This window comes from Peromyscus californicus, unplaced genomic scaffold, assembly GCF_007827085.1.
Source record: "Peromyscus californicus insignis strain IS unplaced genomic scaffold, ASM782708v3 Scaffold_4__1_contigs__length_199733344, whole genome shotgun sequence".
Classification (NCBI taxonomy): domain Eukaryota; kingdom Metazoa; phylum Chordata; class Mammalia; order Rodentia; family Cricetidae; genus Peromyscus; species Peromyscus californicus.
Window position 1 is genome coordinate 135707473 of NW_026294562.1, and position 17236 is coordinate 135724708.

Below are 17236 nucleotides of genomic sequence, written 5' to 3' on the forward strand. Positions count from 1 at the left end.
ACAATCAAGAGAAGAGAGAAACAAATGGACCCCTGCTGCCTGGGTGCTCAGTTTCTTGCTAGCTGTCTTTATTCTTAGAGTATTTAAGACTCCCTGCCTAGACAATGGGCTAGGTCAATTAATAATCAAGACAACCTCCCACAGACATGCCCACGGGCCTAGGAGGGATCCAGATCATTCCCCAATTGAGACTCTTCCGGGTGATTCTCGGTTGTATCAAGTTAACAATAAGAACTAGCCAGTGCATATATCTCATTAGTTATTAAACATGTATTATTGATTTGTTACCTCACGCAGTGGCCTCTATAGTTTGTACCTAAACATTGCTTATCCAATGCCATATTTTCTCTATAAATCACAGTCTTGTGCTTAGAAAGTTCAGCCCTGTGTTGGAGGGTCATTTTAGGCAGCAAAAAATTATCCCAAACGCACAGAAACATGGCAATAAATAGAGCATAGAATGGGCATTCGCGGGATGAGAGCTCAGTGAGGAACAGGCACACAGGACAACCTGCATTTTTCCCACAGCTTGGCATATGTCTACACATAACTATAGAAGCACCTCAAGTGTTGTTTTGTTGGGGGGTGGTCATGAGCAAATTCCAAGAAGTGGTGAAACTTACAGACGGTCTGAAAACAAGGATTCCTGGTAGTTGCTTGACCATCAATCAACCCAGGACATTGGCAAGAGTCATGGTGTTTCACCAGGCCCCAGCTGCCCACCCTGTCTGATGGGCCTGGAATGCCAGAAATACTGGTTTCTTCCTGGGAACAGAGTCATCACTGAGTCCCTTTTGGTCCCCCTGTGATTCTGACCCAGTTTCCTCCCTCTCTCCCTGTAGCCATCAGCTTCCTCATAGAAACAGGAGCCCTGCTGCACTTCCCAGACACGAGCCACGGCCTGAGGAACCTCTACTTCCTGGACCCCATCTGGTTGTCCGAATGCCTACAGAGGATCTTTAACATCAAGGGCTCACGGTCAGTGGCGAAGAACGGGGTGATCCGAGCCGAGGACCTCAGGATGCTGCTGGTGGGGACAGGCTTCACACAACAGACTGAGGAGCAGTACTTCCAGTTCCTCGCCAAGTTCGAGATCGCCCTCCCTGTGGCCAATGACAGGTGAGGACACAGCCCGGAGGAATGGGGTCTGAGGACACTGGTGGCCTCAACAAGATTTCCGGGCTGCCACCACCAGGATAGCAAGCTCCTGGGGACGGCCAGTTGTCTAGCCTAGGTCAGCAGGACGGTAGATGCAGCAGGCCCCGCTTTGACCACCTCCTATCTGGTGCCGTGGGCTGCTCTTTTCAGGCAGTTGGAAGAAATCCACTTATTGAAAGGGGTTAGGAAAACGTGCAAGGGGAGTTCTCCTTGGGGGCAGTTGTTGGCTTGGTAATATGAGTAAAAACAGTCTGTGACATGGACAGCTGTGTTAGCCACGCAGCTTCGGAATGCACTCGCAAGTGATTGAGAGCCACGCAGCTTCAGAATGCACTCGCAAGTGATTAAGGGTGGCTGGCTTGACAGGCCTGGACCTCCACAATGCTGCTTCCTGGAAGGCTGGTGGAGCACTCAGAAGCATGTCCAAGACCCCTGCTTTCTCTCCTCTGCTACCTCATCTCTCTGGGCATGTCATCCACACTGCCCAAACATTCTTCTCCAGGCCCCTGCTTCTCCCCCCATGCCTCCACTGTATGACTCCACCACCTCCCAAATGCTATTCTTCTGCTCATACTGAGAACAGCTACCGCAGTCTCCCCTCATCCAGGGTTTCACTTTCTACAGGTTCATTTACCAGTGACCAGCTGCAGTGTGAAAATACAGAATAAAAAATACTATAAACAATTCCTTCATGTTTAAATGCCACAGCATTGCCAGCAGCATAATGAAATTTCTCAGCATCCCACTCTGACCCAACTGGGACATGACTCATCCTTTGTCCAGAGTATCCATGCTGTATAATCTACCCCCTGCTAAGTAGCCACCTTGCTTATGAACTTAACTATTCTGATATATTTAATACCCCTGTTTTATTTACTAAAGGCCCAAAGCACAAAGGTACTGATTTGGAAATTCATGACATGTCGTTATAATTGTTTTGTTGTTATTTCATTGTAGAGTGTCTCTCATTACTTAGATAATATTCCTATTCTTGAAGTCCATTTTGACTGACTTTAAAATAGCCACAGACCAGCTTTGGAGGTCTTTTAGCTTTTAACTACAACTGTCCTCCTTTCCCCCCAATTCTTTTATTATAAATGTATTTGGGTATTTATATTATAATGAATATCTTATTGTCCATGAATTATCTAATCTGATGCTCTCTGTCTTAAATAGGAATACTTAGCTCATTTACATTAAGTGATTAGTTTTGTAGGTGGATTTAAGCCTAGTAGCTTGTCGTTTGTCTTATATTTATACCATTTAGTTTGTTGTACCTTCTTCTGAGTTAGTCACATGCTCAGTCTTTTTATTCTTCTATCTATTCTTGGGGTGGTCTTCAGTGGTCCCACTGGGTATTAGAATATGCATCCTCAGTAGTGTCTTGACGCTTTCTTCTTCCCATAATCACCCACATGACTCCACGTCAGCATTCATCCTCCTGAACATGAGAACGGCCAGTGCCCCAAACCCTGAAGTGGGACCCCTGAGAGGGCTGAGAAGAGCACATGGGACCAGAGCTCTGGTGGCTATCCAGTCTCCACTGATGTCCGGGTTGTTTCATCCACTTCCTGGGTTTAATGGCAGCAGCTGCTATCCCACCTTTATGATGCACTTGCCCTAGACCATATCGTCTCTGTACCCCAACTCCAGAGCCCTACAGTGGTGCCACTAGAGACTTCTGGGGAGCTGGCTTGGTCCCTGGGCAGCCATTGTAGAGACTCCACAGAGACAGCCCGACTTTACACTTGACCATATGGGCCTGGGAGTGGGAGCAAGTTCAAGACCTTCTTGCTCCATTTGTATGGGGCCATGAGCAGAGTCCTAAAGAGAAAAACCTCAAAAAGGATTTCAAGGTCTGTCTCATGGCCTCTCATTCCATATCCTTGCTATTGACCAATAGAAGCTCAAGGTATCGGTTTACACTGCCATGATCTAGCAATATTCTGGTTTTATCGGTTATCAGTGGGTTAAAGGAGTAAGGATATATTATATATTAGCATTCAGTAAGAGTTTCGTGTGTGTGTGTGTGTGTGTGTATTATTCTGCCTATATGGTTGAACAATAAAAATCAGCCAGATTATTGCCAAGTCCAGAGAAGTTCCTGCACAGTGGTTTGCAGCATAGAACCAGACAGCCTGAGAATGAGCCCCAGATCCCGTTTTTTCCCCCTGCCGAATAGCAATAATCCTGTTACCTACTATTATTATCCTTGTTGTCGGGAGTAAATTAGATTGTATTACATAGAACAGTGTCTCTTACACCTAGGAGCTCCCGGGATGGCAGGAATCAATAGCACTGTTCTTACAGTTTCTTCACGTTAAGTCCTGTGGCCCGTATGTCTGGGTCTGCACAAAGCTGTGAGGAGCAGAACATTTTCCATTCTAGCACATTTTCCCTTGTGCCCGAGGTGAATTCCAGCTCCTTACGTCATAGGTTTTCATGGATCAGCCATGCAGCTATGGTCCCTAGATCTATACAGACGCAGACCTTAGATGCTCCTTCAGGACCTGGGTCTTCCACCTGCAGCCTGTGAGCCATACCACACCCCTGCCAAGTCCTTCAGAAACTCTCGGGATTGATGAACCCCCAAAACCTATCCTTTGCAGCATTTTCATTTCTTACTGGCAGTAATGTCTTAGCTCTTACCCATCCCTGGAAGGCCCCAACCCCACATCTGAGGCCATCTCAGTGGAGTAGCATTCACAAGCCCGTCTCCTCAGAGGGGACACTGTGCCCTGCCCAGGGTCCATCAGCTGATTGATATTCATCAGACACAGGAATAATTCACTTCTGTAGTCCAATCTTGTTTATCCCTTGAGACAGCCTTTCTGATTCCTACTGTTCTCCAGCCAGGTGCAGTGGTCTGCCCAGGGACTGCTCCCTTTAAGATCTGTCTTCCACAGCCAGTCATATTTCAAACTCTTCCTTTGCTGTCTACATTACCCCTGCCTTTAAAATTCTCGACTAGTGCCTATTCTATGTGCAGACACCTCTCTCCAACACACACCTACAGAGAAAGGGAAAAGCCAGAGTCACTTGCATGGAGCATGGCGTGTGTGTTAGGGGTCCAGACTGAGGAAGCACAAGTAGGCACTTCTGAGAGTCTGCTTTTCAAGAGAGGGACTCTGCGCAGGGGAACGATAAGGAACTGTTAGGATGTAGGGAGGCAAGGCAGGACGTTGGGGTGGAGGAGCAGAAAGGCATCATCCCAGGTGGTGTAGCATGTCCTTCACCCAGGACCTGAAGGGGTTAAAGAAAACCTAATGCCCCACCACCCCTGTGTGCACCAGCTCACCTGTGCAGCCCTTGGCCAACCTCTCTAACTCATCCCTGTAGGCATCCCTTCCTTCCCCACAAGACTCAAGATACACAGGCTGCCAAGTCAGTGCTGAGATGTGCACCTAGGTGGTGGGGGTAGAGGGGCAAGCTGTCATTGAATTTCCCTTATACAGCTGTCTCTTGAACCCATGAAGGATCGACGCCAGGACACACCTTATGAAAATAGCATAGAACCTACATCCCCTCTCGGAATACCTGGATGTCTTAACACGCCTTCTGCTGTGTACCTGCTCCATCAGTTATTACTAAGGGAGTACTTACTATAAAAGAAAGAAGTCACGTTAAGTAAAAACACAATTTACACACACACACACATATATATATATATATATACACACACATATATGTTCAGCCCAAGACTGGTTGACTACATGGGTATGGAACCATGAATCCGAAAGGATAATTGTATCAAATGTTAAGAGAGTCTCATCTAAAAAGTTTTAAAGATTTTTATTGTACTTAAACAGTTATATTTTTTGTTTTAAATAAAATATAATTACATCATTTGCCCCTCCCCTTTCCTCCCTCCAACCCCTCCCATGTCCCTCCTTCCAGTACCTCTCAACCCCCCTCACTTCCTCTCAAATTCATGGCTTCTTTTTCTTTCATTATTATTGCTACATATGTATAAATGATATAAATACATAAATAGGACCTGGTGAGTTTGTTTAGCATGGCAGGTATATGATTTCAAGGTTGACCACTTGGTATTGTGGCCAGTAAAAGGCTCATCCGTAGGAAAGATTAATTCTCACTTTCTCTGAAGTCTCATTAGTTGTCTGTAGGTTATTTGTCTAAGGTTGGGGCCCCGTGACATTTCCCACTTCCAGTTGGTGTTGTCATTGTTCAGGTCCTATTTGGGTGACCATATTGTCAAGGTATCACAGGTATAGCTTCCATGTGATTTCTAGGAGACGCAACCTCATGCGGACTTGGTGGTCCTCTGGCTCTTAGAGTATTTCTTCACCTTCTTCTTCAGTGTTCGCTGAGTCTTAGGTGCGGGCGTTGTGTTGTAAATGTATCCTTCTCATCTGGGCAACCTACAATCAGTTGATCTCCACATTTTGACCACTTAATGGTATTCTGTGATAGCCTCTGTCAGCTGCAAAATGGAGCTTCTTTAATGAGGGGTGAGAGCAACTCTTATCTGTGAGTATATGTTTTAGAAATCCGTCAGAAAACTTTCTGGTCTGTTTAAGTGACAGTAGTAGGTAGGTTCGCTGCTAAGAGCCATGATCTCACTAGCCCCAGGTCGTGGGCCAGGTTTCCAGCACCAGGCATGTTTTTATTCCCGTTGACCAGGCCTTAAATTAGACAGCTATTGGTTACTGCCAAGACACGAGTGCCACTATCGCACACTTAGGGGTATCTGGCTGTGCTGGTGATTGTGGTTCATAAGCATCACACCTGTCGATTGCCTCCCTCCCTTGGCAGCTTGCATAGTACTTTCTGGAGCTTTGAAAGCTAGACCTCAGGAAGAAAACTTTGGGGTTAGAGCCTGTGTCTGAAGTGTCTGAAGTGTGTGTCTGCAGCAACAGGGACTTACCTTAATCCTTTGGGAAGCAACGAAGGGCGACAGCAGTAGCCTATGTTGTCTTGAGAATCTCTTGGATTCCCTTGACCAACAATTTGACAGAGCGTTTCTCGTGTCTGGTGCTGATTTTTTTTGTCATGTGGTCTACGGCTCTTGTGGGGGCGTTGTCAGCAGGACTGGGATTGCCGAAGGCAAGGCCTTTGTTAAGAAATGATTCCAGGGGCTGTACATATGGCTCAGCAGTTAAGAGCTCTGGCTGCTCTTCCAGAGGACCTGGGTTCCATTCCCAGCACTTACATAGAGGCTCACAACCATCTACAATTATAGTACCAAGGGTTCTCATGCTCTCGTCTGGCCTCCATGGGCACTATATACATGCAGCACACAGAGATACATGCAGGCAAAACATCCAAATTCATAATAATAATATTTTTTAAACATTTATTTATTTATTATATATACAGTATTCTGTTTGCATATATGCCTACAGGTCAGAAGAGGGCACCAGATCTCATTACAGACAGTTGTGAGCCACCATGTGGTTGCTGGGAATTAAACTCAGGACCTCTATAAGAACAGCCAGTGCTCTTAACCCCTGAGCCATCTCTCCAGCCCAATAATAATATTTTCAAGGAGGAAAGAATCCAGCCTCTGCATTGACAGGCTGATGTGTGCCTGCCCTCTGCCTGCCCTATGCCTGCCCCTCAGCTCACATCTCATAGCACATAGTAGATGTCACTTTCCAGATGCAATTGTGGGGAGGGACTTCCTGGCTGCCAGCTCTTTAGCATGACAATAAACAAGAACACCTGGGTCACACAGTGATACAACATTTTAACGATGGCTATGTCCACTTATGTTCCCATAAAATACCATTTGTTTTGTGCAAAATCACCATGTTCTGATTTTTAGGGCAGTTGTGTTGTTTTAATTAGCCAAGAAGAATAAACAGCTTCGGAGACCAAGAAAACAGTTACCCTGACCCCAATATCTGCATTGTCCTCAGAACCATGCAGCTGTATTTATTTTCTCTCCACCAACCAGAGTCAGCGTTAAGTGATTTCACAACCACAACCCAGTTTTCTGAGAAGAGACTCTGATTTGCTGCGCCTGGCATTTTTAGGCCTTCAGATCTTTCCCTCGACGTCACTCTAGTTTCTCGAACTCTATAGGGAGGGGGCCCCTGGCAGCCTGAGCTTTGTCAGCAGAGGCCTTCCCACAGTCCAGCCTCCGCAGGGACCAGGATCCTGCCGCAGAATCTCAGGCCACGATCATCATCTCTCCCCTTATGTGTTTCAGCTACCTCCTACCACACCTCCTTCCATCCAAACCTGGGCTGGACACCCACAGCATGCGGCACCCCATGGCTAACACCATCCAGCGGGTGTTTAAGATGAGCTTCGTGCCTGTTGGCTTCTGGCAAAGGTTCATAGCACGGATGCTGATCAGCTTGGCTGAGATGGACTTGCAGGTAGCTCCTGAGAGGGGGAGGCGTGGGGGGGGAAGGGCTCCTAAAAGCACACTCTTGGGGGGAAGACTACAACTTCCGTGCTAGGCAGACTTCACTGAAGTTTGCTCTTCCGCACTGAGATGATGGATGCAGGGTCGAGATGCAAATGTAACATGAATCCATTGGCCTAGGCTGGCAATACCAAGTTTGCACCCATATGACTTACCTACTCCCTCCTGAAGTTATGGTCATCCCTAATGTTAGCCACTTCTAAGTCACCAGGGAGCTTGTTCTAGCAGATGCAGAATTCCCCCCACCCCCTGCCTCCCACCAAGTCACCATAGTTTCAGTACAGCAGCTATGAGCTGGGCCGAGAACTAGCATTTTTAATCATGCCCCAGAACCCCGACTTCATGGTCTTGCTGTCCTGACTGTATACTTTAACTTACCTGAGAGGAATCTCTAATTGACACAGCACTTCTCACATGACCCACATGTAAAGTCTTGGTTGTAAGCACCCATACCTAAGGATCATCGTAAGGACAACTTCCAGGAACTGGTTCTCTCTTTCCATCACATGGGCCCTGGGGACTGAACTCAGATTGTCCGTCTCAGTGGCAAGCATCTGCCCTGAGCCATCTCACTGGAGAATCTGAGGACTGGAGTTAGATATGCATCCCATGCCCAGCTTACATCATCTAGGCTTTGTAAAGCTCCCTGGTGATACCACTCTGCAGCCAAGCATGGAACCACTGCTTTGGTCCCAGTGAAGAGCCAACCCATGGATTGTGTTCTGTGGGTCCAGCCAGTCATGGAGAGGCGGCCCGGCTGTCAGTCAACACTGGTTTCATGCAAGACAGTAGCACAGAAGTAATATTTGCCTAGAGCAGCAGTTCTCAAAGTGGGGTTCCCAGACCAGCCAAACTGACCTCACCTGAGATCCTGTGAGAGATACTCATTGTCAAGCCCCAACTCCAGATCTACGACCTAGGAAACCTCAGGATGGAGTCCGGCCATTTGTTATTGACAAGACCTCCAGGGGATCGTGACACACCCTGCAGTTTGTGAGTCCCTGGCATGTGCTCCAACTGTCAAACTGTTGAGTCTTTTTGACATTGATCTCTGCCTGAGTTTGCCTTTGCCACCCTCTAATTAGAGCGCCCTTATTGAATTATAACTTCTTGGCTCAGTAGAGATGTTCTTTGATCTTCCCATTTATGGGAAGAAAAATAAACGCAAGAGGCTGAAAGTCAATCAGAGCCCTTACAGCCTGTGTTGTGGAGCGCATGCGGGGGAGGGGTGTCTCTTTATGATGCCAAAATGATGTGCTGGCTAACAGAGTGGGTGCTGGCATTGCCTCGCCTAGGGTTCCATCTGTCCCTCTGTCCTCCATTTGAACTGTGTCCTGCAGTGTTCTAAGTGGGAGGTCACAGAGCCCCCACATTGTGGGAGGCTGAGCTCACAAAGGGGGGCCCAGCTGGGTGGGAGCACCAACAGCATGCCTGTCTGAGAAATCAATGCAGAATGAAATCCTGTTAAAATTCAGATGGAGGACAGAGGGGAGAAGAGTTCAGCCTCAGCATTCATCAAAGACATGCAGATTCCCACAGCAATAGCTTCTCTATTTGTAGATCTGTCAGACCCACAAAGAACCCAGCAAGATGCCCAGCCCTGGTGGCAGTGGCTGGGATGATTATCTGCTTTTCCAAACCTTGCGATGCACCCAGAGCTTAAAACTGTCAGACCCTACACCAGACATCCCACTGCTGAATGTCTAAACAGAGGGAACCAGAGAAATCCTCATGCGTCTTCCATATCCATAGCACTGTATTTTGGAGAGAGCAGAAACGGTTGGAGAAATCACTATCATTGCCTTAGGAAAATGAATTTTAAATGAGTTTTTAATGGCATGGTAACCCCGACGTTTTCAAAGCATACCTTGTTTTTCAATCCTTGTGATTCATGCTAGAGCCTGGGGCATGGTGGGCAAATCACTGAGCTGTACCCCCACCCCCACCCTGCCAGCCAAAAAGCATACAGCATGAGAAACACGAGCTGAATCGCTGTTTTTCACACATATGCGTAGAAGGAAAAACTCCTGGACTCGTACCTACCCAAATCTTAATGTTCTCCCTTCTGGGTGTTAAGTTGTCCGATGTTTATTTTCTCCGTTATATTTTTCTGTCCTGTCCACATCATCTAATTAAACGCTCACTTGTGAAGTCGGAGAAAAAAGTGTGCGGAGAAGAACAGCCTATTTGTAATCGCTTGGAAAGTCTGTTCCCAGGGTACCCTGGAGACCCTTCCAGATCATGTGGCCTTTGACTTGGCAGCAGGGATGAGCCACAGGGCATGGGAGGCGCGGGTGGGAAAAGGCGGCAGGGATTTATCACGACGGGGCCAGGCCGGCCTCCTCAAGCGCTGCGCGAGGCCAGTGAGGAGCTCGGAATTCTTAAGCAGGGTCTTTTCTCTCCGTCTTTCAGCTTTTTGAAAACAAGAAGAATACAAAAAGCAGGAACCGGAAAGTCACCATTTACAGTTTTACAGGCAACCAGAGAAATCGCTGCAGCACATTCAGAGTCAAAAGAAATCAGACCATCTACTGGCAAGAAGGATTGCTGGTCACTTTTGACGGGGGCTACCTCAGGTGAGATCATCCGAGAGTCCCGCCCGCTGGGTCAGCATGGTACCCAAGCAGGGGCCCTGTGAGAGCCCTGACAGAGTGTTCTTCCACTTAGAGTCAGAATTCTGCTCCTGAAAAGGGTTTATCTTGATAGCGTGCTAGAAACAGAGACCCTCCCTGTGGTTGTCCTGAGGGCCCCATCCTCCCACACTCCCTCCACACCTTCTGAATAGGCTGAGGACAGCCACAACCCAGGATTTGAGTTCACTCCCGTTGGAGAAGCAGGGACAAGGGAAAGGCTGGTCATAAACACAGGTACATAAACACGAGAGTCACCCCAATATCCTGCAGGGCACACAGACCCTTAGGGTCCCTGAGGGTTAAGTCCATCCTTGGAAGCAGGGAAATCCACCCCCCAGCTCCTCAATAGTTTGGCTACGGGCTCCTTTTCATTTCTGGCTTACAGTGTGGAATCCTCAGATGTGAACTGGAAAAAGAAAAAGAGTGGAGGAATTAAAATCATCTGCCAGTCAGAAGTGAGGGACTTCTCAGCGATGGCTTTTATCACAGACCATGTCAACTCCCTGATCGATCAGTGGTTTCCTGGTAAGAGAATATTCTAGAGCCAAGCTTTTGACCATGCTTAGAGATAAGTATTTTAAATGAGAATGAGGCCGTCTCTTTGAGAAAGTGAAGTTGCCACCAGGATTCAGCCCTTTGCTCAAGAGCCCTAGGCTCTGTGGGAGTCCTGCTCTGGGCTGAGGCAGGAAGTGCTGTGGGAACAGAGTGACCTACAGAACTAGGTCTCCTGGCTGCCTACAATATATGGGGACGGGGGGGGGGGGGGGGGGGGGGGGAATCTCTGAGTCCCACACATGGCCCAAAGATATGTTTACTGTGAGCCATATGTATGTCTCATGTAAGCTGAAGACATATGTGTGCTTGACACCAGGAGGACCCAAATGTGGAGGTCTGTCCCTGGTGTCGGGGACAGTGCGGGAGGAGGTCAGTGCTGCAGTACCCTTTCCTCCTTGGCTACTCATCCAGGTGGTGATCAAGCCACCCATACAGCCCTTCTCGGACTCTCTGAATCCATTTCCCCGCTGACAGTTTACCCAAAGAAAATAGTTTGTGAAGCGAACCCCTTGGGGTCCTCTGTTTTGCTACCAGGGTGGACAGAGAGTGGACAGCAGGGAGAAGGCTGTGGGGGCAGCTGCAGGAAGGGAGCTGTGGGAAGAACCTGCTGAGTGAGTGCTGCCCCCCCACCCCCGCCCTGCAGTCTCTGGTTTCCAGAGGCCAAGGAGTAGAGGGTGGATTCCGGATACCTTGTCTGTCACACGAGCCTCTATGAGCTGGTCTACTCACCTGCCCCCAGAGCCTTCCATCCCAGGAGGACAACAGGACAGTGCTTAAGGATGCGGCAGGATGCCGCTGGATACTTAGTCCAGACATGGAGTCTGGCTTCTTAGCGTGTTGCTTCAAACAGTGACCAACATGGAAAATGGCTTAGGTAGAGCTTCTCAGAGAAAATCAACCAGTGTGTGAGTCAAGGTGACTGGAGGGCTCTTAGCCAGCCAAGCCTCCCCCCCCCCCCCCCCGCTCCCCTCCCCCCCAGGCCTGTATCTCTGACCACTTGGTAGTTCCCTACCAGCCCAGGCCCCGCCTCAGTAGGTGCTGGGGATTTGGCAGATAGACCAAGTAGACAGTAATCTGAGACAGAAGAAACTTGGCCAAGCGTTTGAGACAAGGTGCCCTAGAGCCAGCACCAGGAGCCAGTGGCCAAGAGTCTCTCACTGTGGATACCTGTGAATGTCAGCTACATCCAGGACATCTAGGAATCCACACTGTCTTGTACAAAGCAAGCCACTGCCCTGCCCCAGGGTACTTTCGTGGGTGTTTTCTTAGCACTTCCTAATGAGAGGGACAGAGGAACGATGTATCTCCTAATAGGTGAACCTGTGTCAAGTGTCCGGCTTTCCTGTGCTCTTTGATACCCATCATCCCCTGCATTTAACTTCCCCAGAGCACTGCGACAGGCCTTCCCTTTCTCACCTGTACTGACTGTGGTTAGGATAATGGAGTGTCGCTCAGATTCAGCCCCAGCCACGGCAGTAAAGGCCTCACCACTCTTGTCTTGCCCACCTCCGCCAGCCTTCCGAGGGCTGCAGGATACTTTTACTCTGGGTCTAGACCGCGGGGTAACTCCTCCCTGGCAAATCCTTTGGGATCAACAGTTTTACTACCCAAAAAGTCACCAGAAGGCAAGTATGGTTGGAAAATGCTGTAACCCCAGCATTTGGGGAAACTGAGACCATAGAATCCTGAGTTTCAGGCCAGCCTCTGCTACACAGCCAAATCCTGCCTTAAAATCAAAACCAAAGAAATAAAGCATCCCGGAATGGTACCGGATTTCTGGCTCCCTGGGGCCCAGGCAGGAGTAGGCAGGCCCTCTGATGTAAAGCCAACGAGGCACAGGGTTGTAGGGTACGGCTCAGAGGACCCACTCACATCCGGTTCACAGGAGCTGTCTCCGCCTCTGTCCCCATCTAGCCCTGACAGCCACAGAGAGTGATGGGACACCGCTAATGGAACAGTGTGTTCCCTGCCCCGTCTGTGAGACGTCCTGGGCCCAGCATGCAGGCCCGAATGAGAAGTCGGAGAGCGTGCAGTACTTCGATATGGAAGACTGTGTGCTGACAGCCATTGAGCGGGACTTCATCTCCTGCCCCAGACACCCAGACCTCCCAGTGCCACTGCAGGAGCTTGTCCCAGAGCTGTTCATGACTGACTTCCCAGCCAGGTATGCTCCGTGGCCCCTCCCAGGACAGGCGTGCAGGCTGTGCGCCTCTCCTGCCATCTCACCGCCCGGTGCCCTAACCATGGGGTGCAATGACTGTCCAGCCAGTCCTTCCTGCCGGTCTCCGGTGACTTAGATCCCCATCCTAGGCTTCCTGAATGAAATCAGACCAATGGCTTTCCATCGGAGCCCTCAGCAGGCCCTGCTGCACACAAAGGCACAGGGGCAGCTGCTCTTTCTGCCCCGCCCCCCATGAGTTAGCACTCTCTTCTGCTGAGCTGGCCCTCCTCAGATGCCCACTTTGTCGCTCACTGGAGGACAGAAGGTTGGCGAAGCTGTTCACTGGCCTTTGTGGAAAGGGCACATTCCCACACCTGCAGCCTCATCTTCCTTTTTGGGGGCAAATGCTGATGCCCTGTGCTCCAGGCACACGCTAACTCGGTTCTTCCAGTTTATTCTACCTCCATCCTTCCAAGATAACTGGGGAGGGAAATACTGTGGAAAGGGACCTTGCTGGTCCCTTCCAAAAGCAAATGGCTACAAAATGTAAGTCCTCCATAAAACAGACCATCTTTAGTGGATGGGAACCCACTCCTGTGATGTGGACTCTTGGGGACAGTCCTTCAATCATTTTGGATTTCATCCATTCCCAATCATTTTGGAGTTGTGGTCTATGATCACTGCCAATGGCATGCTATATTTGGTTTCTTTAACTTCCTCCTCCTCTTCCCGCTGCTCCTCCTCCTCCTCCTGCTCCTCCTCCTCCTCCTGTTCCTCCTCTTTCTCCTCCTCCTCTTTTTATTCTTCAGGAGATCTATTTTTTTTTCATGTCTCTGCACTGTTCCTAATGTCCATGGGGCACTCTCTGAATGCACAGCATTACTACTCCACATCCCACTTCCGGGGATCTATTGAGTCTAAGATGGGCCTGGGAGGTGGCTCAGTGGTAGCACATGAAGCCCTGTGCTCAACACCCAATGGTAAAGGAGAATAATAATCAACAAAGCCTCACCCAGGCTCTTCAGTGTCTCCAGCAGCCTTGTGATGGATGTAGCAAGTGCCACTCTGCTGCAGAATGGTTTTTCTTCCCTCCTGGGTTCTTCGTGGGCATGCAATTGTGTATAAAAGCATGGATCACCTGTTTTGAAAGGTGTTAGGTTAGGCACCCCTAAATACAAACCTTACAGCATGTATTCCTCAGAACAGAGACACCAATTAGAGGGCTTCAGAATTCCCTCTGTGGCTTCAAGAAGCCAGACTGTACGGTCCTTGCTGCTTTGGATCTAATCTCGGACACAGTAGGATGCTGAGATGAAGTTACCTGTTAGGAAGTGGAAAATCCCAAGAGCCTGAGCAGGAGTCTCTCCAGATAGAGGCTCAGGCTATCAGCTGGGGCCCAACCAGCCCTGGCAGGGGAGTTTGGCAGGCAGAGCTCTGCCCTGTGGCTCCTACAGAACCCTGCACTTTCTAAGCTTGCATAAGCAGTAGCAGAAAGCCCTAGAATGGCCCATAGCACTCCCCTGGTTCCCATAGTCCATCTTAGGTAGCTCCCGTGTACCTGTACTTCCCAAGCAAGGGTCTTATCAGGGCACTTGAAAAACACCCCCAGACCATGCTCAGCCATGTGCCCAAAGCTGCAGTGGGTACAGGTGACATGATTGATCTGTGCTAAGTCTGGGCAGCTACAAAGTCTGTGCCCGAAAGGTGCAGAGAGCAAGTGCATCTATGGGACTGGGAGGGCTTCCAGTCTCCCTTGACCTGGGTGGCAGGCACCTGGCTCCAGTCCCTGATGAGGACCTGCATGGACCTCAGTGGAGTGGGCTGCCTTTCTCCTCCCCGCCCAGTCCTCTCTCTCTTCTTTACTTTGTTTTGTTTTTCATGCCACTGCTTCTGAAGAAAGAGAGGAGTCTCAGGAAGTAAGAGGCTAAGGGGTCCTGGCGCAGGCCCAGAGTCGGTGAAGGGGTGAAGAAGGATGCCTCACCTCAAAGTACCAAGCCCTGCATGCTAGCCCCAGTGCCACTAGAGCCAAAGTCGGCACCTCTGTCCCCACAAATCTCATCCTGTCCCATCCTCTATCTGAGCTTGGTGAGAGGCTCCAACTCTGTCCCATGCTCCTTAGCTTCTTACTCCAGAGCCATCGGGCCCAGAGGTTTCCACAGAAGGCTGAGGGGGTCAAGGAACAGCAGCCGCATTTTCTAGAAGCCCACAGAAATCTTGATTTTCACAAGGCTCAGAATACACAGACCAAGCACAGTGGCTAAAACCGTGAAGCCCTCGGCTCCCGCTGTGGAGACACCAGCTCTATATGACAGAGGATGATCTCACCTAATAAGAAGTAGAGAAAAAAACTAAGCTAGCAGTAAATAGTACAGTGTACCCCAGGGACGACAGCTCTCAAAGCACAAAAGCTTCATAGTAAAACGCAGAGAGGGATCCTTAGCCTCCGCCCACTATAATCAGAGAGCTCCCCTAAGCCAGGCTTCCTCAGCATCTCTCAAGGAGTCCCTGTGACGTGTCCACCACACAGAGGAGGAGAGTGAAGCTTGACAAGACTGCATAGGCTGCCCAGGTTGACTGCCCCAAGTGCCTTTGAACTGCTATTCTCCCAGATGGGAAGCTGTCCGCTGAGTCCAGGACACACGCGGCCTGAGGTTGGAGGCTAACCCCTACGCCGTATGTGCCGCAGGCTCTTCCTGGAGAACAGCAGGCTGGAGCACACGGAGGGCGAGAGCAGCATCCTGGGTCAAGGCGGCAGTGGCACCGTCATCTACCGGGCCCGGTACCAGGGCCAGCCTGTGGCGGTGAAGCGGTTCCACATCAAGAAGTTTAAGAATTCCGCTAACGCCCCAGCAGGTAACGGGGGTCGTAGCCAGCACTTTTGTCTTCAGACCCGTGAACTCTCTTGCCTCCAAGCTCCAGGCCACCGTAGGGAGGACAGAGGCCATGCATGCACCTGGGGCAGGAGGTTAGGAGGACTGGGGGGGCTGGTATGGCTGGTGCAGCTCTGCTTTGTGCCTGGCCTGACAGGTTGTGGAGTGCAGGTTAGAGATCCAAGCTAAGCGAGGCCTGGATGCTGCTACCTGCCTAGACAGAAGTGCGTGTCAGCAGAGACCACTCCTGCTATTTCTGTCAGCTTTGTGCCCACCAAAGGCCTGGCGCACATGGGAAGAGCAGTCGGTATCAGGCAGAGACCTCATCTGCAGGGCTCCTCCAGCCTTCTCCTGTGCAAGCAGAAAGCTGTACAATGAAATGTAGTTGTTTTTTTTGTTTTTTTTTTCACTCTTTAGGGGCCCGTGACCCAGCTCCCAAATAAACACACAGAGAGACTTGTTCTTACCTATAAATGCCCAGTCTTAGCTTGGCTTGTTTCTCGCCAGCTTTTCTAACTTAAATTATCCTGTGTTTTTTTTTTCTCTTTAACTATGTTTTGCCTCTGGGCTCTTTACCTTTCTTTATTCTATGTATCTTTCTTCCCTTCTTACTCCACAGCTGGCTATGTTGCTGGGTGGCTGGCCCTGGCATCCTCCTCTCCTTCTCCTTTTCTCCTTCTCCTTCTTCTCTCGTTTCTTCCTATTTCTCTCTGCCTGCCAGCCCTACCTACCCTCTCTCCTGCCTAGCTATTGGCCGTTCAGCCCTTTATTAGAACAATCGGGTGTTTAGACAGGCACAGTAACACAGCTTCACAGAGTTACACAAACAGAACATAAAAGAACGCAACACATCTTTGCATCATTAAACACAAATTCCACAGCATGAAAAATGTAACGCATCTTCAACTAATATTCCACAACAATGGAAGACAAGAGATGGGGTAAATCCGACAGCTATTTGGAATGCGCTCTTCCCACTACCCCCACATCCTACACCCCTCAAAGAAAGCCACCAAGATGCAGCACACTCAGCTCTGCATATCATATGCAGTCCAAGAATGTTTTCCAGGGGAACAGACCATCAGTACCCCTGTTAATCCATTTCTGTTGCTACCACAGAATGCCACATGCTGGGTAACTGCTACACAAAAGGAAATTATTTGGCTCAAGGTTCTGGGGTTTGAGAGAGCCAAGCGCTTAATGCTGGAGGGTCTCCATACTATGGGATCATCCCAGAAGGCAAAGAGGGAGAGTGTGGTGAGCCAGAGATCAAGAAGGGGGTGGATTTCCTTTTCTAACAAGCCCACTCCTGTGATAACTAACAGTCTTGAAATGGCTACATTCAGTTTTCTACACATGAACGTTGGGGGTGAATGGGTGGGGAGACACATTCTAACCATAGCACCATGCAGTGCCCAGCCCAGGCCACCTCACTCCAGCCAGCTGAACTGCCCCTTGTTCA

General features: G+C 49.4%; 1 protein-coding gene across 4 annotated transcripts in view; it reads left to right on the forward strand.

Annotated features, from left to right (window-relative positions):
- Positions 1–17236, forward strand: part of Lrrk1 (leucine rich repeat kinase 1) — a 129946-nt gene that overhangs the window by 92865 nt on the left and 19845 nt on the right. For all 4 annotated transcript variants that reach the window (XM_052713390.1, XM_052713391.1, XM_052713389.1 and 1 more), the window contains exons 19-24: positions 843–1119; positions 7334–7505; positions 9968–10131; positions 10574–10713; positions 12658–12907; positions 15591–15757. In XM_052713390.1, the coding sequence (XP_052569350.1) occupies positions 843–1119; positions 7334–7505; positions 9968–10131; positions 10574–10713; positions 12658–12907; positions 15591–15757 (1170 nt within the window). The remainder of the gene's footprint in view (positions 1–842; positions 1120–7333; positions 7506–9967; positions 10132–10573; positions 10714–12657; positions 12908–15590; positions 15758–17236) is intronic.